Here is a 24,721-nt window from a genome sequence, read left to right on the forward strand (position 1 = left end):
ATTCTCAAGAATAAACTTTTGTTATCCTCCTAATCCCCTCTTGACTTATACTTTTATGCTACAAAAGCCCACAACAAAAATTGGGATTTATACACAAAACAGAACAAAAGGAACAGGATTTATTCTCCTCATCAATAAATAGATTTTTGTAGCATGTTATCATTCAACTCCAGAGAGAATAAATGTATTTGTATCCTCTCCATTCTGAACATAATGGTAAGGCCCTCTCTCCAGTGACAAAGTACTCACCATAATATTGGTAACATATCTTAATTGCCCCTATTTTCAAAGTGGTCTTTGTGAGATCCCCAATGGAATGGTACATGCTTTGTAAGCGTTGCTACTAAGATGAGCAGAAGATGGAGATGGTAAGAAAACAAAAAAAAAAAGCCTTAAGTTTACAACCTATACAGATATTTTAAAGTATTAAGAATCCTGTCATCCAAATTTCCTCCCATATTCTACAACAGGAGAGGCTGGTATTTTTTATTTTTTTTAAGAAGTTTTTCCCTACTATCTTTATTACCATTTTCATCCAAGAGTTGGACAAGTGAAGCTTTCTACTCTCAGACAACCTGCTCCACAGGAGATAGTGTAATTTCATAAAGTTATGTGATCAACATCTTAATTGTGATAAAGCAGTTCACTCTGCAACACATTTTGACCCACCCATTTAGAAGAGTAGATCTCTGCATTTTCTTCTGGAATTCCCAAACAGAATATAAATTTGCCTCACTATTACCTGAGAATTTCCCTCCACTGTAAGCCTGACACAGATTGGATTTCTATTTGCCTGCATTTTTTTTTTTTTTTTTTTTTGTACAACTGATACTGCCAGTACAATTGGAGGATACTTGGTTGTTGTGTGTGCATGTACATGGAGGAATCACAGCCACTGCAACAATTCTGGCACAGCACAAGCTTCGGATGAAACTTTCTCTTCAATCATTAATACCTCACTGCTGGACAGTAGTTCACATCTACATTCTGTGAACACTAATGCATCCCTTTGGTACTTGGTATGTAGATGCCCTGAAGAAAAGCCACTCTGTTTGCTATAATCTCTTCCCTTTCTCCCTCAGGTTATACCCAATTAAGCGAACAAACCAGCAGCGCAAAGTAATGAGTAGAAAATTCCCTGAGTTAGTATGAAAGAGTTACTTTAAACAAAAAGGACAAGGAAGTAAAAAAGGAGGAAAAACATAGTATCTATTCTGTGAGGTACAAAACTTAAAAACTAGCCACAATACCAGTTAACTCAAATGCAAATATCTAAAGCAAATATCCAACACAAAAGCAAGAGCATGGAGTTATCAAAATGAAATTTGTTTCTTCCTCTGGTCCCTATTTGGAAAAGTCTGGCATTCAGTGGATTCTTAAGTTTCAGTAAATTTAAAGTAAACGTTAATACTGTATGGTGTATTACATAAATGTCTTCAAAAATAATACTGCGTATCTCCTTCATTAAACAGTAATTCTGTAGTTAGTCCACAGCCATTTTTCTTTTGGCTAATATTTCAAGTATGTGCATTAGAAGCACAGACTATTCTGAGTGCCTGAGTAAGAAGTTACTATGCCCAGGTATACACATTCTTTCAGATGTTCCGTGTGCTTAGTTTTAGCAGTCTGTACTTGAGCTACAGTACAATTGCCAATCCAGTTGCTTTTTTTTTTTTCTCCTGGAAAGACACTTTTTTTTTTTTTAATACAACTTCCTGCCCTCAAACATATTTGAGGTTAAACAAAAGCAAAATAATTCCCCCTCAATGCAACTTCCTGCCCCCCATAAACAAGCACAAGATCAGTTTTGTACTTATCACCTCTCAAAGCAGGGAGTAACACAGGAATATCGTCCATTCACTTGGTAACTCCGGTTGTAGGAGACACTTATACATGGCTTCACTTCTAGAGGAACAGCTAATGACATAGCAGCACCAGTCTGTACATGGGATCGAGCCTGGACACTAGACTGTAAGGCAGCAGGGCAAGTCTGAAGTGGATAAGATGCTGCGTGATTAGCTGATACTATCTGTTGACAGTTTTGCTGTTGTGATGTCTGATGATGATACTGTAATGAAGACTGATGAGCTTGGAGATACTGTGGTATGTGTGATTGAACATTAGCCTGCTGGGCAGTCGGACCTGGGGTCTGAAATACAGTATGTTGAGCAGACTGAGCATGTTGTCCTTTTTGCTTGTTTGCTTCCTTCACATCATTATCGTGTGCACTAAAACAAATGGAGAAGACAGAATACATTAAAATAGATATAAAAGTCATTTGAACTCTTGGATTAACTTAAGAGCAGTAACAAATGCTGTGGTTACCAGAAAGGATCCAAAGCCTAAAAGAAAAAAATTTTTTTTTTTTTAGTCTGCACTTTAAAGTTTATTTCTTTTCAGGATTTCACTTATTTTCCTAGCAATTCTAAACCAAGTTTTAGTGCAATACGCAATACAGCAGTATCTAAAATAGTCTCAGTGCAAGAAGGTCTGCTAGTATACTGCAGCTGAGTGCCAGATCACTGAAATTATACTTGTTGTTTCTGCCTCATTTAAATTCAGTAACAGAGTAGAAATTTTTCTTTAAAAAACACGATATTCCGGCCTGCTTTGTACTTAAACAGTTTAGTTCACCTGAGTTTCCTTTGATTTATACCTTCCTTAAATGCATTTAGACTTATTCTTTCACATGCTTTTATGCTGAGGTTAAGCAAGCAGGTGCCAGCTGCGCACTTCTATCAGACCTAAAGTCAGATAAGGTTTTGGTTCTGTATGTACAGGGCTGATCTCTTGAGCTTGGTATGGTTCAGCCCATCAACAGTCTTAATTTAAGAGACTGCAAGCTTTTTATGGTGCACTACAAAAAAGACTGTAAGCTTCCCCTGTCCTCCCATATCAAAGCATTCCAGAGTGATACTGAAAATGCAACACATTTGTGTGCTCTAGGTACCATTTGTTTCATTACATTTGTCACTGAAAAAGATAGAGGTCAAAGGTGATAATGTCAACCTTATTAAGAAGTTTTGATTCTTCCAGATCCAGAATTTTCTGTACTTTCACAGTGCATAACGGTATTTATATAGGGGCAAGAGCAAACCTCTATAGGAGGATAGCAATTAAACTGTGGGCATAGGTTTAGATCTTGAGCTTTGGAATATAAGAACTGATTTGATACCCTTTCCCAGCAAGATTCAGTTGGCATTTGCTGGTGTTTTATCTGATGTCATTTGCACTGCTACATGGTAACACAAAACTGGATGCAACCACCCAGCTGTTTTTTTCTCTCAGTAAATTGGCTTGTCAAACAATCTCCATGTTTGATCCACAATCTGCCTGGAGCCTCCTTTGAACTTCCGAGGCACAGTCCTCAGAGCAAGCATGAGCTCCTGAGCCTCCCATACTCTTTTATGCCTGTTAATAGACTACAGAGATTGGGAACAAGCTACTTAACAGACTCTCTGAGCATATTATACCTAATAATATTACTTAATGCATAAGCATACATAAGCATAAACAGATATTTAAAAAAACCAACACAATGTTAGAAGCAATTAGGCATACCAACAGTTTGGTACACCGGCCAGAAAAAAGCAGCTATTAACTTACATTAATAGGCGTTCAATACATGGCACTAGAAAATCCCAGGAGTATGCAGTAAGATGATGCAGTCGAGTAGGCCATGTTGGTGAGAGGCGTAAGATAATCCTTGAAGAAGCTACACATGCAGTGGCAACTAAAGAAGGGGCATAATTTAAGAATGCATGATCTAGAATGAAGGAAACATAAAAAAGATTCATTTAAGTTGGACATAATCTGCCAAGACAACAAGGAAGTAATTACCCAAAATACATAACTCACCTTGCAGCGATACTTCAAGAAAGTAATCAGCATATTTTGCCATATATAACTTAGTCTTCTCCAAGCAAACCATTGGCCAGCCATCATGAAGATCAGTTTCATGGACAGCAATAGAAAGATAATAGTCGATGAAATGAGCAGCAGTTGGGAGGCACAAATTCCACTGAAATGTTTCTAGCAATAGTAACTCCATATGAAGCAAATTCTGTTTTGTTAGTACCAAATTCATATTAGTCATACATCCCAAGCTGTTCAGTTGTTCAAGTTTGGGAACACTGTCTTCCTTTTCTTCAAATTTACCTTCAGATGAACAGAAAGAGGGAAAAAAAGGGTTCAGCATGCGTGAACTACAAAACAGATTGCATCTAGTGACTGTTTTTGGTCATATTTCAATTCTAGTACATCAAACAAGCTTTAGACTTTTCCACAGATGCAAAACTCAAATGGAAGACTTATTTGGAGACATAAAGGGGCATGTACTATAAAGGGCTAAGTTTCAGCAGATAATGTCATCGTGCTGGATATCATACAGTGCCATATTTCCTGTTGATTCATCTGCCCATGAACCAGTTACTGTTTGCCAAGTGCAGAAGTAAGCTATGTTATGACATCCATGGCATTACTTGTATTAAGTTTTTGTCACCAAACTATAGTATTATGAAATAATATTGTGAAATGCCACTGCCATGTGACCTGACATACATAACAACCCTGCATTTGACTTTAATCGCTCTCCCTTCCCCACAAACCCTGTTTGGTTTTAGAAATCATTAGAGTACAGCTACCTCTCTAGTCAATTTATCTGCTCTGTTATTACCTGTTATGCTAGGTGCATTTTTAGATTTGATAGCAGATACGCTGCTCCAGCATTTCAAAGAAGTGGATTTCAGCAACATACATCTGAAAAACCACATTGCCATATACACTGTTTCAACTTAACACTGCTGGTAGCTTCAACTTTCCCTGGACTTTAACTTGTCAGGCCTGTATGCTTTTAGCCTAAAGCAGAATTGTATATGTAGAAAACCCATTAATAAGGGAAACAAGTGTCACATTTCCATACAGTTTGCCATATGGTTGTGCTATTTAAATTTCATTGCAAATTCTTTCCATCTTACACCCACTATTCAGTACTACAGATATGTTGTAAAAGCACATTTTTAGAGACTTTTGCAGGACTGAACATACCAATCGTTTGCTTCCCCCCCCCCATCAACAGTGAGAGGTATTTACACAGGAGTTAAGGCCATGCCAGCCCCAGCCTGTTCATTTTTGTTTTCCACACTCAACTAATTACAGAAATGGAAGCTTTTCAGGACTCACATAATCATTTCTCTTATTATTTCTACACTTTATCAGGCATACCAGTGTGATTTGTCTAGCTTACTGTACTGTTTGAACTACTTGTTCGAGCCACACAGGACAGAAGTTCAAAGCAGCATTTTGGTTTGTGTTTTCTGTACTAAGTCACACAGCGTTTCTCAGAAGAATGTGTACTTCAGGCTCTCATAACCACTACTTGCAGTTTGTTACAAAGGATAGTAAAAGGATAGTAAAAGATTAAGAAAAAAAAATAATAATCCTCTTCAGAACATGAATTTAATTTGAAGATCTGGCATTAGTTCAAAGACTATCCACTTTCTTAAATGGATTATACTGGTTTCTGAGGCCAGGTTTTTAATACTCAGAACCCCATCCTTTGCCAAAGTGGCTGGTGGCATCCAGTCAAAATTTACCCCCACAAGAATTCCAAAACAACTCCTTTTGTCTTTTAACTGTTCTGTTGAATAGCTGTACTGCTGAAGACAGAGTGCACTGAAAGGAAGCAGTATACCAAAACCAGAAAACCAGAGCACTGAGGTGTTAACTAGTGGAGAGGGCCTACAATATGACATATCTTATTTGAGAAAATGAAAATAGATTCAGAGAAATGGGTTAGCAGAAGCTGAACCAGCAGTCAGCTCTGCTACCAGCACAAAGCTTGGGTGCTTGGTTTAAGAACAGTTGCCAGCAAGCATGCTGCAAACTACATTCATGTATTATTGGGGACTTGTAAAAAGGCTCCAGAAATGTATAAAGATGGGTACACACACCACAGGATTCTAGCTGAGTGCAATATAAGCAGCAGCACAGTTCTTAATGAATGTTTGTAATTAATTCTATCTTCAGAGTACTGTGTAATCACCAATGTATTCATCTACATTACATTTTTTATGTGACACAGTACAGGCTTTACTTTAGCCTAGGCTTGCACAAAGAACAGCACAATTTACAAAATCTGAAGTACACCAGTCACATGCAGCACCATCAACAGGCTGCAAAACAGTCTACATATGGTTTATTTCATTTCTTCCTTTATCACAAGTATCTTAATTGTTTTCAGCACTGGATCCACCTATTTTGACATGTCCTTTAGAAGGCAGCCTTTCCATTCCTGTAGCTTCCTTCTGAAAAATTCATCTTAGAATAATTCGTATTTCCAAACACAAACACTGTTTTTTTTGCAGTTCACTTTTTCCCCTTTGTCTTATCAGGTGCCAACAGAGGTCCAAACAGAAGTTTAAAGAAAGATTCTATCATCTGAGCCAAATTTAAGTACACAAATCTAACCCTCAGTCTTTTATAACCACTTTGTTTCCCCTGCCCCCTGTATCCCCACCATGTTACTCCCTGTACTTGGCACCTGTACCACCTGTATTGCTCTCGTTCAACAATGGTGCTACATACTTACTTGCTAAAAGTAAACAGGAAAGAGCAACCACATGCAGCTGCTGTATGGATATGTCATAGCGATCCATAAAGAGGTCCAGCAGATACACAGCTAGATGTCGTGCAGCAGGACAGAGTCTGAACCGATTGCTCACAATGGCAATCAGATCTGCAAAGTATCTTCTCAGATGTAACTGGGGAGATTGGCCTTTGTAGGAGGGCAGCTTCAGCTCCTAGATGGACAGCAGCATGCAATTTTATTAAAACCACCATTTAGTGTACACTGGCATCAAACCAACGTAGCTGGTATTCTCTCATTTATTATGGAACTTGCAAACTATTTCTTTTCCCTTCTTTTTGTTCTCCTAGCTTCAGTATCTCTTTTCACAGAGCAAAAATTACTTGCAATATTACAGAATTATGAAATATTTTGGTTCTGCATAACTTTAGTATAACAATGTAAGGCTTAACATATCTTCATCAATCAGCTAGAGTGACTGTTGATTTTACCTTCTCTACTGCAAAGGCTTCTCCAGCAGTATGCAACGACTGCTCAGATGCTTCAACACAAAGTCCAATAGCTTAATTCAGCCCTCTCCTGCTGCAGTTTGATCTGAGCAACCAGACTTTGTACTGAAGCATTGGCATGTCCCAGTGCTGCTGGTTGTCCTGCAGGTGCCTTTGGGAGGGGGGCACTGACAGCTATCCTGAGGGGTGGAACTGGGAAAGGAGCAGGGGAATGCCATCACTTCCTGCACTTCCAACCCTGACTTAATCTGATCTCACTGATGTTGCACTGACACTGATCACAGCACGCTTTCAGACATTGAGTTAAATGCACATAAACCTCACACAGCCTGAGATTTGGAGAGGGGGAGAACACCAAAGCCCTACCAACACTACAGAAAAGCCTTTGGCACTGTGTTTGAAATACAAAATTTGGGCTGATAGAAGTAGAATCCCTGGGCTCCTGTGCACATCCCCTTGGTGCAGCACAGCAGCTCAGCTGTTGTCTGCTGTCAGGCATACGTTTATGAGTTACACTGTGCGTTGCAGACCAAGTAGGATTTTGACTACAAGTAGATTTCCAGCAGAACAATCCGATGACATCAAGTTAGAACTGAGTCACCCCCAGTTTTCCAAGTTTTAACATCAATTCAAAGTTCTGCAGCGTTTTATAAAATCAGGAAAAAGAAATTCATCATGACCAAAGCCACTCATACCTACCAAACTTTGGAATTTCACAATGCTGACTTAGCTGTAGTAACTGTAACTGCACACACGTTGTCCTGTTTTTCTCACGTTCCTCTCCCTCAACAAGTTACTTCGGCAGTCACAGCTTTGAGAACAATAATCCTCTCACCAAGTGCAGAAATAGGCTCAGACACTATCAACTCGTTTTCCAGTCAAGATGCTCTTTACCACACCAAATCATCCCCAGCAAGCAACTCCGAGTCAGAGTTGAAGCAATTCTGAACAGCCCTTAAGCGCTTCCGACGCTGTGCTGGCGGTGCAACAGCATCACCACTTCCCCAAGTTCGAGCTCGGAGCCGTTCGCACATCTGAGCGGAGTCCTGCTTTTATACCGGACAGACAGAGAACAGCCCGGCGGGGCAGATCAGCTGTCAAGACCGAGGGCAACCTGAGCACACGGCACCGCGTTTCCCGCTCCAGAGACGCGGCCCAGGAGGTCTCAGCCGACGCCGGCACCGACGCCGCTCGCCCCGCTCCACCCCGGCCCCGCACCGCCCGCTCCCGCCGCCCCCCCCGGCGGCCCCACCTTGTAGCGCAGCGCCTGGTGGATGTCCGCCGCCAGCTGTCCGGTCCACCACTGCGCCTCCAGCTCCATGGGGGGCGGCGCGGCGCGGCCGGGGCCTGGGCGGAGGGGAGGAAGCGGCGCCGGCTGAGCGCGGGCGGGACGGGACGGGGCGGGCAGCGCCGCACTCGCCCCTTCCCCGCTCGCCCGCAGTTAAGCGCGATCAGCTGCCGCTCTCGCCGCGGGGCCCCGCGGCCCCCCGGCCCAGCTGGCCGTCATGCGAGCCGGCGGGCACAACTGAGGCTCGTTAAGCCCTGCCGCCGGGCGAGGGGCCCGATCGCGCCCCAACAAAGGGCCGGCGGCGCTCCCCCCGCCCCCACTCACCCTACGCGGCGGCCGCGGCGGGGCCTGGCGCGGGGCACCTGAGCGCGGCGCGGCGTGCCGAGGGCTCCCCTGCCATCACGCGGCGCCGCCCGCCTCGCCCATTGTTAAAGGGCCGAGCGGGGCGGCGTGTGTACAAAGCCGGGCAGCGGCCGCCCCGCCGCCAATCGCCAGCCGCCTTACAGCGCGGCCCGCCCGCCAGCCGCCAATCGGAGCGCGGCGCTCACAGGCGCACGGCGAGCCCCGCTGTCCGCGGCCACGCGCGGGAAGCCTTTGGGCCCGCGGAGCTGCCGTAGCCGCCCCTCGGTAAGGAGCCGGGGGAGGGGCGGAGGCGTTGCACGGGCCCGCCTCGGGGCGGCCTCAGTGGGAGCGGTTCCCGGCGGCGGGGCGATCCGGGCGCTGGAGCGGGCGGTGCGCGCCTTTCCTGCGGGCCTGCCCACTGTGCGAACGCTCTGAGGGCGGTTGGGCGTTTTGATTCCGCAGCTGTGGGTTTTTCGTCTTGTGACGTCGGGACGGCTGTGTGAAGGAGCTCGGGGCAGCGCGGGGCTCTGCTGAGCCTCGAGCGTGAGGTGTTTGGGAGAGCCAAAAAGTACGCGAGGTTATGTCTCACTGAGTCAAATACTACTAATTAAAGTTACAAAACTTCATCTTTACATGCAGATAGCAAACTTTCACCTGGTACCACATTTCCTTGTTTTCCCTGGCTCAGCTGTGAGCTTTTTGTTGCCCCTTTTTGCTTGTGTCAGTGCTGCACCTCAGACTGCTGGTGAAGTGGTGAAGGAAACGCACCTTTTGGGCTGCGGAAAGCCGTGACCCTCAAGTATGAGACTGATCAAATCCAGGAGGAAGGTTTGCAGCCGGGTGTGCCCTCACTTAGTCTGTGTTCCTGCACCTGCGAGAACGGCCTTCTGCTCTGCTGGGAGTTGTTGCCCAAAGGAGCTCCTGCACCTGCTCCACAAGGGCTTTTTCCACCTGGTTTCCCCTGGTTGGCAACCTGCTCTAGAGTTCTTCCAAAATACTCGGTTCTTTATAGTGGTTTATGTCTTAAAGTTGTCAAATATCCAAACAAACACCTAACGAGGGTGTTCAACCTGGTACAACAAGTCATGCAAAGCGACGGAGGATAAATGCTTTGGATGCAATTTATTATGAGGGGGTAGATTTAAATTTTTATTTCTGTCTGTGTTTAGACATGATTCTTGTCCTTAATTAAGAAAATGGAAACCGGCTGTTTGACAGAACCAGTTTAATGACTCTGTAACCAAGGCTAAAGTAGCCTATTCCTACACACGTATTATTTCTGACTTTGGTGGATAATCATATGGATTTCAGTAACTTTTTCCTTCTAGGGAATGGTGCTGATATTTTGAAGCCTGTTTTTAGGATGCATTTTGGTATATTTTGCTCTGTCATGTAGCATAGCTTCCTGAAGAAAAAGAAGTTTGAGTGGAAAAGATGTCCATAATTTGTGTGCATGCATGTTGTATGGGAACTGCTGAGTCATGGTCTGAACCTCTGATTAGTCAGCTGAGGTGAGCAATGAGTCAGCCCTGGGAGCACAGGTGAAAGCAATTCACCTGTGCTGCAGGAAGGGGTGGAGCCTGGCTCTACCTCTCCTAGACCCATTTAAGAGCTGACTACCAGTGGGGAAGGATCTCTCTCTCTCTTTGGAAGATCTGCTCCACTGGAGTTTCCTGAGTGAGCCCATGACACGGGTAAGCCTCCTATTTATTCTCTTTGTCTTGCTGTGCCTAACTCTCCTGCTTATTTCATTATTATAACATCTTAATATTATTAAATTTTATAATATTCCTTTATATAATTTTCATTGATTATACACATGTATAACTAAAAAATTGCTTCAGCTATTTTGATTGGCTATCTGAAATCCATGGGTTATTGAAAAAGCATCATTTTGGTGTTCTGGTGGCTCATTTATATGTGTTGTTTGAAAGGCAAGTGCATGCTCAAGCTGATTATGATATTTGCAGGGTAAGCACACAGTTTGAAAACTATTGATTCCTGAAGAAAGGTAATATAAAATATGTATTCCAGTATTCCAACTCAGCCACAAAGTGTACAAGGCCACAGGTTGCTAATGGGGTTGAAGTCATTGACAGTATCTTTATAGTCTTCAAAAATGTGTCCTCTGCTTGAGAAAGAGGAAACTAGTAAATGCTGGTGTGCTAAAACCTGCTGCAGTGGGCCCAAATAGGGACGTTTTCACTCTTGTGTCTTGGGAGAAAGCTGTGCAGGAAATATCCTGATAAAGCTTTGAGCTATTCTATTTATATGTCTTAATAGGAAAAACACTGACTTGTGGTACTTGCTGTGTAACAGAGCTGAGCTGTGGAGCTCTGCATTTCAGATCCCTGTTATCTCACTATTTCAAATTTTGCTAGGTACAAATTACTATGTATTTCAATTAAATTGTTGATCTTGTAAACTGTTACACGTGTGTCTCCTTTTCATGCAGTCAGAAGATAGGTTTGGAGAGAGCCTCACAGTCTTGCCTGAGGCCAGAATTGCTCTGGTCATGCACTTTTCTGATCTCACAGACACCAGTAAGGTGAGATCACAATCTCTATGAAGAGTGCATGACAGTGCTTCATTGTCCTCATGTTGGATAGTTTATTAATGTTTGGTACATGGGTCAAGCTTTTTACTGCCTATAAACCACAGACACTGAGTTCATATCCTTCATAAGCGCGTGACCTAAGCTGAAATGCAGTGTAATTAGCTTGAAGATGTTTCTCATCTAAGGTGGCCTCTGTTCTTTTCCCAGAAAATCATCCCATTGAGAAACCTAGAGCACTTCTGTACAGCTACACTGTTATCTGCAGGACTTACACATTTCTGCACCTTAACTCTTGACCAGAAGAACTGAGGATCTTCTTGGAGTCTCCAAATTTTATGAAGTAAGCAAATTTGCTGATTGCTTTCAGAGTCCAGAGTTGTCAAGGTTTAGAAAGTCTAAATGGGAATGGAAATAGTGATAATGAAAGGTGGATAGGTTACTGCAGCTTCTCTGTGTGTCTTATCTATCACTTGTCCTAAAAGTGTTTTAACTGGTGCTAATTTTATCTGCTTTTGGTGGCTGTTGCTCTGAGTATTCCCACTTAGCCCCCTGTATGTAAGCCAGGACAGAAGCAGAACAAACTTAGCAAGTTCTTAGAATAAACAGAGGATATGAATGATTACTTTCATTAGGTATTCATCTTGCAGTTGGGCCTTCAATGGTAAAAAAAAAAAAAGTGTGAAGTTTTCTACTAATGTGTAGTATATGGAATCTGTGAGAACAGAAAATCGTGGATAAATGTTAGGAAACCATTTTAAAATGCATATCCTCTTTCTGTGTATGGCCATGAATCACCTAAGAAAATACTTGTGTCTCAAGGGGAAAATCGGATTGGATGTGAGAGCTCCTATGTGTGCTTTGAAAAAGTGCTAGGTAACAAGAAACAGTGTTATTCTTGGAATTCATTAAGAAAAAAATATGACCTTGAATGACATCCAAAACAGGGTAGAACGGAACCTGTAAAATCTGGTCTAAAATGCTTGTAACATTTTTGTGGAATCTTCTAATGGGAAAGCTACCAAAGCTGTAGAATTTATGGACCTGTAATTCACTGATTATAGTCCTAACACAAATTCAGATGTGATGGGTGAGCTGACCTTCTTTGTAGTTACTGGGAGGTTCTCTATGTCAAGAGCTGATACATATATTTCTGTTTAAGCTACTTTTCTCCCTAAATTTTTGTTGGTTCTTGTTGGCCTCTGGAAAAAGAAACGTGTCTTTTAAAACACAAATTAAGAACTTGTAAGTCATTGCCAAGTACAGCAAATACTCTGATCTTAAGAACAACAGTCTCTCTACATTAGAAACTTAATCCTTCCCCTAATATAAAAGGATCCATTTCTGGTATACTGTATTTAATGTTAAAGGTACATTAAGCACAGTCTAACAGTTTCTGAAGACTGACACATTGTTTTACTTTTGTGCCTATTGTCTTAATTTGTTTTGATATTTTCATCTGAATAAAAAATTATAACATAGAAATATTGTTTCTGAAGGACCGTGTTTTTGAAGTTACACTCTAAGAAAACCTCAGTTTTGTGGAACTTCTTAAAAAAAAAAAAAGAACTTTCTTTAAGAAGAAAAATGATCCAAGCATAGTTCCTGTGTTTCTTAAGGCTGGGAAAGTTAGCTCTGTTTTCACTACTGTGTTTGTTGATCTTATTTTCAAACAAAGGCTGCATTTGATGACATTCATAGCAGTAAAATTTCAGAGCCATTTAATTAAAAGAATGAATCACTCTAAAGACAGGGCTGTAGCTGCTCACGGAGTTCTTTGCAACATGGTGGTAGATGAAATGTAGCATGTCGGTTAAGTTGTAACACTTTAGAAGCATTAGTGTGGGGCTGTCTCCTACTGAAAGTAATCTCCGGCTGTGTTTGTAAATGCTTGTATTGAATGTTAAAGGTACTCTGTGGGTAAGATTTTAAAAGTTGTCTAGGGATTTGGATTCCCAGAACAGCTACTAAAATGTGATTATTGTGTTTGAGCATAGCTGATAAATAACCTTTGGAGCTGCCATCTCTAGTTATTAATACAACTATTAAGAGAAAAAGCACCTGAGAATTCTCTGGCTTGAATGATACATGCTTTTTGTGAAGGATTTTGATAAGCAGTTTGGCTTTAAGTGTTTTATCATCCTCTGGGAAACTATTGCAAAAAATGTGTCTGTGAATGTTTTGTTTGGCATTAAGATAAATATGTATGTTTTTGGTAATGTGTTGGATGAAGAAAACACTCACATAAGTGAAATAGTGCTGATGGATATAATTTGCACTGAGGGCTTTTTTTTTCCTGTAAGTCACACACACAGTTTAGGAAATAATAACTATAAAAGACCCAAAGATTTTTGCATCTCAAACATATACGTACTTCCTGCTTGGAAGGCTTCAGCTCATTTGACTGGAATTTAGGAAAGACTTGATCTTTGCAGTGCTTCTTGTTGAAGTGTTTGACTAGTTGGTTGTCAGTTCTGTATCCAGGCAGAAGAGGAAAACTTCATTAGCAAGAAACCAAACCTGTGAAAACCTAGCTGCTACTACTGAAAGTAACCATCTATCTATATCTATATTTTTTTTCCTAAGGCTTCCTGAGTTTGAGTCTGTTCTGATTTACATGTGCAGCGTGAGGCTGGAGTACTTAGAGCATTCTGCTTTCTTTTGGATGAGGGAAGCCTGCTATTAGGTCCTTCTGAGCTGTCTCTTCTGTGGGCTGAAGAAGCTCAGATCATTCAGCCTCTCTTTAGAGGAAATGTTCTAGTCCCCAACAAGCTTGGTAGCTACCTGATGAATTTTCTGCAGGAATCCATGTTGTTGTACTGGAGGGAGGAGGGAGTCCCAAATCTGAATGCAGTCTTCTAGATGAGGTCCAGTAAGCACTAAGTAGAGGGTAATGATCACTTCTATCATCTTCTTGCTAAGGTCCTGTTAATGCAGGCAGGCTTGCTGTTAGCCTCCCTGTAGCTCTGGCTGGTTTAGCACTTTCTTCCAGGATGCTTGCCAGGGTAAATCCTGCCAAATCCAATATGGCTTCTGTGCGTTTCAAGTACTGTGCTGCTTGTTACATAGCTTAGAAGTGCTGAACCTTGTTCTGATGCCTTGGTAGTGATGGGGCTATAGTTTGGCATTGTAGTATGTAGAAACAGTGTACCCTAATCTAATCATAAATCACAATGATATCTGAGACCTTGTTCTGTAGCAGTGATGACTATGGTAAATTCTGCTTCTGATATATCAGAGACTCTTTAGGAAATCTTTGGGTCTTCCTATGGTAAAGTAATTCAAGACATATTTTACTGCCAGTCACATGGTCGTGTATTGAGGGAGCAGATTGTATATCTGGTTGATGTGTGGATGTGCCATTCTCCAACTTTATGGACAAATAGACACTTCACTACTGCTTCTTAATGTCATCCTATGCTATTCAATGCATAATTACCTAGTCCCAAAACATCTAGTTGAGACATGTTTTCAAGAGACATGAGTCAGTACTCTGTATTTTCACTCATTGCATTGTGAGTCATTACACCCACTGTGTCATTAAAAATGCAGAGACAGACCTCCATCTGGATAATGTTAAAAGCACTGTGATGACTTGCTTAAAAAGTGTATTAACAATTCAGCTGAAAGAATATCTGAATAGAATGTTAAAATGAATCCTAACTGTTTGACTTCACAGTACATTTACCACTGGTACTCTAGTGTGAGACTATGGCTCTGTACTGTGTTAGGATATTCATTTGGTACTGTTTGAAGAACGCACTTGCAGACTTGCATAAAAGCTGTGCCCATAACAGGTGTTTTTGATTGAAACTGATCAGCACTGACTTTCTTTAACACAGTAAGGAAGCAGGCTGTATCAAGATAGGTTCTGCTCTAGAAAGAAATGGGCAATATTCATCACTCTGTGTAAGAGATGAGTGGAATTGATGAGACATTGCCCATCCAGCACCATAAAAAGCCTCAGACTTGGAGGAACAGAGCTGTCTGTGAGCTCTGTTTGATGGGTTTGCAATTTGAACTGGGTTGTGTGCACAATTCCTTATAAACTCGTGTTTGCTTTCCTGTCCCATTCATAATTATGTTAAGAGCAATGGATAAGAACCATCTCTTTGTACTGTTGGCAAGATGGAGTCACATTCACTTAGTGTTTTGAGTGAGAAACATTGTATATGAAAAAAACTATATCAACCTCAATCTGAAGTTACAAATATCAGTATGGTAAATAAACACTCCTATGTTAGCATAATATTTTAAGTTGGTTCAAGATTATCTTTGACAAGAAAACAAACTAGCACTTAATGTTTCTTCTCTGACTAATAGTCTCAGTCTTAAGAAATGCCTGCTTGTGTTGTTTTTTCAAGTGGCAGTCCTCCAATTTCAAAATAGGTGGCAAAAGTCAATTTTTGTGTTTGAGTCACTGCTTTGCTTAGTATGCAACTGTGATTAGAGTATGCATTGCTTATAAGAAATAATTTGATGTTGCTGGGTGTTTTATAATTGCAAAAAAATCTGTTACACTTTGGAAGTTTTTCAGTGGTTCCTTTGTGTTGTTTTTTTTGTTGTTTTTCCAAAAACCACCAGAATTGAATTGAGTTCTGATCCCCTGTAAAAGTTTTTTGCAAACATGAATGATCCAATTTAAAGTCACCCTGCTGCATGGTTGATGTTTACATGCCCAAGGCTAGTTTTTTGTGAGCGCGAGTGGTGCTATAGTGGAACAAGAATTCTGAATTGTGGAGGCTGAATGCAAATGCAGCGTGGTAATGTTGGGGTGAATACGTGGCTGTGTGTGATTGATTGAGGTGGGGAGCATATGTGGGGAATGGAGGTGGAAAAGAGCAGAACAGGGATAGGAATGACCAGGATCTGGTGAGTCCTCTGATCAGAGCAGTGCTCAGATACTGATGTGCTCGGGTGGGGTTGCCATGGAAAAGTTGGCTTTTGAAAGTATATTATTGTTCATTGCTAAATCAACATGTTATGTTAGATCACAAACTACGTATGGGAAAAAAGCATGTTAGGCTGTAGTAATTTTTTCCAACCATTTGATTTTTTTTTTTTGTCTGATGGTGTTTATTAAATATTTCAACTGAGAACTTCTGTGATTCTGATATTGAAGTGGAAATAATGAATGAAAAAATAGATTTAAATTGACGATATTATGAAGATCAGAGGTATGATGCTATAGAGACAGAACCACACATGCTGGAATCAATTTGCATTGTGATTTAATGAAATATTAAATTCAACTTTTGGATTCCTATGAGTGGTTTAAAAATGTGTTACTGTGTGACCCAAAGCTTTGATCAAGTATAACATCATGCTGACTTTTCATCTTTGTTTAAAACATTTAATTGGGTTATGCTAGTACTGGTTAGAATTGTCTGTTAGTACTCAATTACTTTGTATAAGAACAAGAATCACCCGTCCTCTAAGCAGCCAATGTGAAGCTCACTAAAACTGTGAGGCCAATGTAATCTGTAGTTTATACTGCTACCTTTTCAATGAATTCAAAATGTGATTGGCATTCCAAATGTGATCAGGTTTCCACTACTGGCTGGCCCAACAGGATATAGGTCTGGAGTTAGTGATTGGGGAAGCCTGGTCTGACAAATGGATAAGGACATCTTGTGTTTCTGAGTTTCACTTTCCTGTTCTGTGAAGAATTCAGCTGTGGGTCCAAATGGTTGAGTGAGACTTATGCAATGCAATTACTGGAAACAAATAATCTTGTAAAGCTAACTCATTCCAGTGCCTCTGTTGGAATCAAATGAGCAATGTAAGTTGAAGTGGCATGCTTCATCTTAAGGAGAACATAAGGTGGAACAACCTTTACTGTAGTTACTGGAAAAAAAAGACAACGGAATCTTTGATTACTGTCAATGAAAAAGAATAAAATTATTTTTAAAAGATAGAATAGTCCCCTTTTTGCTTGACTTTGTAGAACTACAATAGTTTGACTGAATTCAGAGAGAAAAAACCTCAGGAGAAGTAATAAAAGAATCTACTGTCTTTTGCTTCTGAGTTCAACTTAGGTCATGCTGAATATTATTTCACAGCCTTTCTCTAGTGGTTTGTCAGTGTTTTTCAAAGCCAAAATATGCGTTTTAGGCTGATTAATGGTCTGCCCTTAGATGAGGGCAAACAGTTAAATATTCTGAGGTTGCAGAACACAAAGTGAATTGAGAGCTCTCCAGCTTAGCTACCACATCCTCCTCGCTACAGGAGAAACTTTATTTCACTGTCTATTGCTTTTAACCAAGATCTTGTGTTTCCCTTGAGTCTACATCAATCACAGTGCAAAATCAAATAATAGCAATGCATGTTCACTTAAGATATAGTTTAGAGAATGTGTGGGTGTGAGCCAGCAACATATGATCAAAGAAATCACCATGGATTTGTCATGCTCCACAAATCATGTAGTAGGGAAACTGTAATGTAGGGAAAGTTATATGCAGTGCATACATCTGTTTTCAACTATTTTGAAGTTTGGATTATTGCAACATAAATATGTACAAGTATATTGAAGTTACTTCTACAGTGTTATGGAATGGGTTTATTTCTATGTATCATAAGGAGCAGCTGAATGAGCTGAAGAGTATTGCAAAAGACCAGTGTTTGTCCTACTCTTCTGTTTCTTGCTTCTTTCTGAAGTAGCAGAATAAATGATGTAATTCTGAATCAGGATTTTCTTGTGAACAACCAACCTACTTCACTAACAGCTTGATATGAGGAGAAGATGTCATTCTGGAAAATGCAGTATAACACAAGTTATTGTTCAAGTCATTTAGAAAGAGTTCTCAGGAGTAACATTCCAGTGTAATTGCTCATCTGTCAAGGGCCTGCCCTGAAAGCATTGCTTAACTTTGTCCTGCTGCCAACTGGCTGGAAAAGAGTGGAGTTAATAAAAACCAATATATTCAAAGTCTGTATTACCATACTTTAAATATGTCATGAACATATCACCAAGGTTTAATTTGATAATAGTAATACATATTTTAAAGTTTGAGGTTGGTTACCATAACAGTTCTGTTCCCACCAAAGTTACTGAAAAATTTGACACTGAAAAAATTTGTTTATAGTTGTCAAAATGTGTACAGTCTTTACTGGACAATTTGTTTCAGTGCCTCATGCACCAGGAGTAGTTCTGGTACCATTCCTGTTCCCTGCTGTGAGAATAGCTGTCATGTGAGTAGCTGTTTATCAGACAGAACCTATTTATCTGGAATATTAATGATATAATTGAAGAAAACAAATTCCTTCCAAAGCTGAAGAGTGAATGGTTATGTATACATGCTGTTTTGAGGATACAGAGAATATATTCATTGTCTGAGTAATCAGGCACCTCCACCATCAGGAGTGATGCAGGATAGGAATTACTGGTGGAAAGTCAGGTGTTGCTGCTTTCCTCCATGTAGCTTACAGCTCTGCATTGCATTAATATCCCGATATCCTCAGTAAGTTACCAACTTCACTTACACTAACTGCCATAGGCTGTTTGCAATATGAAGCCAATGGATTTAGGAGAATGTCATGCTTCTGGCTGCTGTGAGGACTGGCATTTCAGAAGAGCGTGGGTAAGGGCTGCTGCCAGAACTGATGTGATTCCTGTGTGCAACACTCTGCCCAGGAGTAATGGAGGCACTGAGCTGAAATCTGCTGTACTTGCTTTGGCCCTCTTCTTGGTAAATGAAGTGTTTCTGTTTATAGAGCTGTCAAATCTAGTACTGCCACTTGCCCTTTAATTTTGCAATCACACCTAGTGATTTTGCTCTTTCAGTAGTATTCATGGGACATCCTGGTTTATACAGAAGGAGGAAACAATATATTAAAAAGCAAAAAACAAAACCAGAGGTCTCTTCCTAACTCTTATTCATTGCTAAGGATTTATTCCTACTAAGGGAAAGCTTCTAAGCCTATGTGTAGAATTATATTCTATCTCAGAAGCTAACTATGTTTATGTATCTTAAAAGCAGACAATGGGTATTGTTAGCAAAAAAAATCGGGGTAAATGAATATGTGGATATGATACAAGGGCTGCTCTCAAAGTAATGCCTCCAGTGTTATTATGTCTGGCCTGTGTCACCAGAGGCTGATGTTGGTGGTATGGCAGTAGAAGCTGAACCTTACTGCCAATATTCCATTACATGTTGTTGCTGTGTGACAGATGACAGCAGAGGGGCAGTCTGACACAATGGCATCTGATATGGAAATGTGTATGAAGCAAAGATGTGTCATTGAATTCCTCCATGCAGGAAAAAACTGCACCCATTGACATTCAGTGATGCTTGCTGAATACTTATGGAGATCAAACACTGGATGTGAGCACGGTGAGGCAGTGCATGGTGGGTTTCAGTGGTGGCAACAGCTGGTCATCTCTGCTCTTACAGATGCATGTGAGCGCAGCATGCAGGCTCTTATTTATTAGTGGCAATAATGCTTAGCTGATGGTGATGATTATGTTGAAAGACAGTGTTTTGTAGCTGGAAACTTGCTCTGTCAAGTAGTATTGTGCTTTTTGTATCTGCTGTAGTTTCTATGGAAATACATAGTAGGCATTACTTTTGGAGCAACCTACAAAGTTTCTTTTAAGTGAAGATGTTATGTGCAGAAAACAAAGCCACACTGTCTCAGAGTAATTTAGGACTAAGAATAATGGGAATGAAATAAAAGCAAGTTTTACTTCACAGGATGTTGATGTTAACTGCCCTTTGCACAAAAATCAAAGACAAAAATGTATGTATGCTTCTTACGGAGTTAAGTTCCAAGGGTCAGCTTAGAGGTGCTGAATAGGCATCTGTGATAGATAACAGGTCATTTGCAATAACAGTCTTTGTGGGCTCTTAAATTAGGAAGTATAATGTGGTATGAAACTGTTTGCCCAATTTTGAAAGAAAAGTCAGTTATCTTCTACCTACTGTGGACAGAATGTAACAGAGTGGTTGCCATGAAGAAGCCTGTCAGGTTTGTTTATACACAAAGTATTTTGAAGTGAACCTCACTTGAAATGGTGTTATGATATACAGAACGATGTCTTAAGAGAAATGGAAGTGATTTAACTCTGAGAATGCATGGAAGTGCCTTAAGTTCAGGATCATCTTCGTACTTGAGTGGAGTGGTAAATTCTTTAATCTTGTGGTCATTCTACCAACTGAACCTTACTAACATTTTTAGCCATTTTGAATGTGCCATTGTGATTACTCATTTCAGCTGAAGAGCAGTGGAGAATTGCCAGTTTTTCATGGATTTAGCTATTATGATTATATCCTTTATGCATTTGTCACCATGATTTTGATACTCTTTTGCCTCTGTTGAAACTACATTCTGTGTCAGTCTTCTAAACTGTGAAATCAAGGAATGCTTTACCAAACACACTTTTAGAAGCTGTCAATATTGTTTTGGAGTCTTGATAATTTGGGATTCTTCAGAGCTAACAGAAGGACTGGAAGAATATACATTCATTGGTGTTATTCTAATATCTAAGACTAGCCAGAATTTTAAATCTTTTTTTAGCCAGAGTTCTAAAAGTTTTGAAGACATATCTTTTCCTGATTGACACATCTTCAATTAAAAAAAAATTAAATGAGGCTGAAAGTTGAGGCAGCTGTCTAAGAGCAGGGAAAGATGTTTTTGGAAAGTGGTGTGTGACTCAAATACCCACTAAATTAAAAATTGCTGACTCTTGATCTCAGTGGTTTGGCCTCTCCCCAGATAATTGAATGGACTGGTTGAGAATCACTGAATCACGCCTAATCTGGCAGGAATGACTGAGCAAGAGCTGCCAATATGTGAGCAGGGAGGCTGTGGTATGCTCTGGAGAATAACATCTCTGTCCCTTTAAAGATAATGGGCACTGATCAGGGAGACTCTAAGAGCTGATGAGTCTGTCAGACCTCAGGGCATGGGGCTGCCCCTGAAGACTTGTATCTGCATTCCAAGCAGAGTTTAGGGAGCCACACAGAACCAGGGAAAACAGGCAGGCTAGGCTATGAGGATTTTTTTTTTTGAACACTTAAACTATGTGCTTAAATATTTGATTTTGTTCCTAATGAATCATGTCTTGGCTTGAAAAGGCTGGTGTTGCTGTAAACCTCTGTTGGCTTTAAAACACTTATCCTGGAAAGTCTCCTGTGATGCCCAGATTGAGTGGGATCTAGTGAAAAGCTGTGGTGAGAAACTAGTGCTGGTGCCAGTATCATCATTGAATGATGCAGCCTGTGACTAAATAGCTACACTTCCAAGTAGACTGCCAAAAGCTTGGGAAAGCACTGTATGAGACTGTACTCTCAGGTTTCTGTTGGCTCTGCCTTCTGGGTTTGTACATGTATGTTTTTTTCCAGTCCCAGTCACCAAGAATCTAACTCAGTTGCCATGAAATACTAAGGTGAACTCCTTTGGAACTCCCCTTGGTGCCTGTCTATTTAAGCTGCACAGTTCATCTGCTCATGGTAGCTGACAAACTGGTGGCTTAGAGCCCCACTGACTGAGTCTCTGAAACAGAAGGCATATGTATTTGTGTGGATGTGTGTGAAATTGGGTATGCATACAGTGAAATGCTGCCAAGCAGCAGCAGAGCAATCAAACAAGGAACTTCTGTTGCTATCTCTTCTCTTGAGAGTCATGTTATAATCAATATCACTGCGAGGAAGAAGCAGAAGATTCAGTCTTCTTAGAATTTATGCATTCAGTTAGTAACAGAGCTGGGCAGCTTTCCTAAATCTAGTGAAATTTAAGCTGGATAATAATAATAAATATTAATGCATGTTGATAACATGAATTTTTGTTTATTGAGTTAACAGTACTTGTTTTTAGTTTTCTCTTCAGTGCTTGAACATGAAAGCGTGGATGTTATGGGAGAGGGGCATGAATATATGGAAAAAGAGAAAGAAACCTGTAAAGTATGAGTGTTCTGAGCAAACTGAAAAGCCTTCCATCTGAGGTTTGAGGAACTGGAAATTTGTCAGAGCTGAGTTTAGCCTTGAGCTTATGCTCAGCTGATAGATATGTTAAGCTGGAGAAAACGGATGTGTATGACAACCTGACAATTTATAGTAAATAAATCTCAGCCTAAGACCAGCTTGCATACATGCTGGTGCCTCAGAACTCACACTCCTATTTCAGTTTGTTATCTTGGCACGAATGGGAATAGATTTGGAAACAATTATTTTCTTTGACCCCTAGGGGGAACACTAGGACCAGAGATGAAGAATGCCGCAGGCTGATTAGCAGCTCAGCCCTCTGTATGGTCTTATCTGCTTTCAGAAGACAGCACTCTATCAGATCAATAATAATGAACTAGTGAAAAGAGAGGAACTGTGGGAAGCGATATTTTGACTTGAATTAGATGGGCAGAGTTCTGGGACGATGAGAAATCCTTTCCTGCCATGCTGATGTCTCCTGCACTGTCCTGTTCCACACTCAGAGAGGGGAATGGAGAGAGAACATTCTACTCATTAGGGATATGACTCTTTATTGTAGCTGTGGTTCAAACTGAACCACCATCCCTCTCCAGTCTGACCTCTTCTACTGCAGTTAGGGCTGGCTGAGCCCTCAGAAAACTATGGTTTATGTGTTGCCTGCATGTTCTTATATTTTTTTTTCCAGTGTTTCTGCTTTAAATGAAATTTCTTTTATGTTCAGTTAGGGTAGAAAACGTACTGCTTTCACTAAAAATGGGAAATTGCTCACTGGTTTCTTGTTTAGTGCAAATCAAGGCAAACATGATCTCCTTGATTCTGTATCTCTGAATTAGTCTGAACTTGCTCTTCATCATGACTATACTCCTTCAAGCAAAATTTTGTGTAGTTTCACCTACTCATTGCCAAACACATCTCCAGTAAGTTTCTGATTTATTTACTTTTTATTATTTACAGTTAAATGCTTTGGCTACACTTTAAACTTCATAATCTCAAAGCTCCACAGTGGGAGAAAAAAGCATGTAGATTTCATCGGGAGAGTGAATATCCTTCATGAAGATCATCTGGTGATGGTGAGAGGAAATCATGCAGTCTTTCAAGAAGTAAATAAGGCTTCAGGCTGGAATCAACATTCCACCAGAATTAAAATGTTACACTTAGATCTCTGCATGTTTATCATAATCCATGACAAGTTTCCTTGGAACAAATACACGGGGAGAACTGAAGAATTTTGTCTGCTTTAGAAATATAGAACAGTAGTTGTCTTGCAGCAATAAAGCAGTTTCAATCAATAGGGATTTAGCAAATTTTTCTGCATGTTTAGTTAACAGGAAGAAAAAGGTCAAGATGCTTAAGGAAAACATAGCATGTACCTAAGTGATTGAAGAGCAATTGAGGTTTTTTTTTCTCTGATAGTGAAATACAAGATGAAATAGACTATGAGAAGGGAAGTGCAAAGTGTCCTTGTGCTTGGTGCACTGAAATCTTGGTGCACTGAAAGCTCCATTTCTAGCCCATTTCACAGGGTGCTCTTTTTATAATTGCTTTTTATGACAGGATGTTAATGTTTCCATAGTTATTTTCTTCCAATACTGGCTTTCATCTTCTTTAGTAGCTTGAACTAAATGTAGCTATTTTAAACTCGTAGCTACAATGCAAAGTATCCTTCTAGGGCAAAATCATTCTTAATACTTTGTTACAGTCTCTGTTCCCCTGCAAATCCGAGCCCTATGTGACATAATAAATTGGACTGCTTCAGTTAATCTTCAGAATCTCAGCTGAATATACTCAAGGCAAAATCTTCTTTGACCCCGGACAGCTTGGAGAGAGCCTCCTTCTCCCACTGCCACCTTGGCTTGCTCAGACTGGTGGGGAACAGTCCTCTCTTCTGACAACAATTTTGTGGCAGAAACAAAGATCAAATGGCTTCACTAATGAATCTCTCCTGATTATTATTATTTTTTTCCATCTCCAGAGCTATTCATTTGTATTTTAGTATTGAATTGCCCACATTAAATCTTGCAATGCAACCTTAGGTAGAAGACTTTCACTTAAATAAATGGATTCCTGCATTTTGGCATGGTCTGTTCTTGATCCACTGCTTATCTAATCATTACCCATGGGGCAGAGAAATGCTGCACTCCTGATTAGTGTAACTACCTCTGTAGCTGAGAATGGCTAGTGATCTTCAAGCTGGCATAAACTCCTTACTTATTTATTTAACTTTCCTTATTTTACAGAAATTCTTTCACTCAGCACAGGCTGATTACTGTTCACCCTGCTGCTTCTGCTATGCCGCTTCAAACAATGACTGATGCAACTTGGTTTTTCTGAATGCCTGGGTAGATGCAGTTCCTTTCTAACAAGGAAGAGATGCCATCATAGAACGAGGCTTGTTTTCCAGGAGAACTTTATTGATTAATCCTTTCTGTGAAGCATTCAGCTCAGTTTCATTTCTTCTGATCATAATGCCCAAGGCAGAGCTCACAGTTTTATTTCTGGAAAACTACTTCATCCCTTCCC

At 40.5% G+C, this 24,721-nt stretch overlaps 2 protein-coding genes across 10 annotated transcripts in view; one reads left to right on the top strand and one right to left on the bottom strand.

Moving 5' to 3' along the window:
* ZNF518A (zinc finger protein 518A) overlaps positions 1-24,721 on the top strand; it is a 60,153-nt gene that overhangs the window by 14,780 nt on the left and 20,652 nt on the right. The window contains exons 1-3 of one of the 6 annotated variants that reach the window (XM_090145265.1): positions 8,877-9,010; positions 11,181-11,273; positions 11,490-11,622. The gene's annotated coding sequence lies outside the window, so the exon portion shown is untranslated. Of the gene's footprint in view, positions 1-8,875; positions 10,420-11,180; positions 11,274-11,309; positions 11,349-11,489; positions 11,623-24,721 lie in introns of those variants that run through there. The other 5 variants (XM_090145266.1, XM_090145264.1, XM_031597713.2 and 2 more) reach the window with 5 other exon arrangements.
* On the bottom strand, positions 1,632-8,817 carry CCNJ (cyclin J). 4 transcript variants are annotated; one of them, XM_031597715.2, is made up of 6 exons: positions 8,708-8,752; positions 8,348-8,442; positions 6,590-6,800; positions 3,859-4,158; positions 3,607-3,766; positions 1,632-2,228 (listed from the first exon to the last, which is right to left on the bottom strand). In XM_031597715.2, the coding sequence occupies exons 2-6, from the start codon at positions 8,414-8,416 to the stop codon at positions 1,817-1,819; spliced, it is 1,152 nt and encodes a 383-aa protein (XP_031453575.1). In that variant the 5' UTR covers positions 8,417-8,442; positions 8,708-8,752; the 3' UTR covers positions 1,632-1,816. The 4 variants fall into 4 exon arrangements, with proteins under 4 accessions (XP_031453575.1, XP_090001402.1, XP_090001401.1 ...); XM_090145276.1 differs by lacking the exon at positions 8,348-8,442 and having other exon boundaries at positions 8,708-8,817; XM_090145275.1 differs by lacking the exon at positions 8,708-8,752 and having other exon boundaries at positions 6,590-7,906; positions 8,348-8,395.

The sequence above is a fragment of the Phasianus colchicus genome, chromosome 8, assembly GCF_987193195.1.
Source record: "Phasianus colchicus chromosome 8, bPhaCol1.hap1.1, whole genome shotgun sequence".
Taxonomy (NCBI): domain Eukaryota; kingdom Metazoa; phylum Chordata; class Aves; order Galliformes; family Phasianidae; genus Phasianus; species Phasianus colchicus.

Bases quoted from the DNA above. Each gene is read 5' to 3' on its own strand.
- CCNJ (XM_031597715.2), bottom strand. From the start codon at position 8,416: ATGGAGCTGGAGGCGCAGTGGTGGACCGGACAGCTGGCGGCGGACATC. The intron at 6,801-8,347 runs GTGGGGCCGCCG...CTGTCCATCTAG, and splicing joins ACCAGGCGCTGCGCTACAAG to GAGCTGAAGCTGCCCTCCTA. The intron at 2,229-3,606 runs GTAAGTTAATAG...CATTTGTTTTAG, and splicing joins TGTATTGAACGCCTATTAAT to TGCACACGATAATGATGTGA.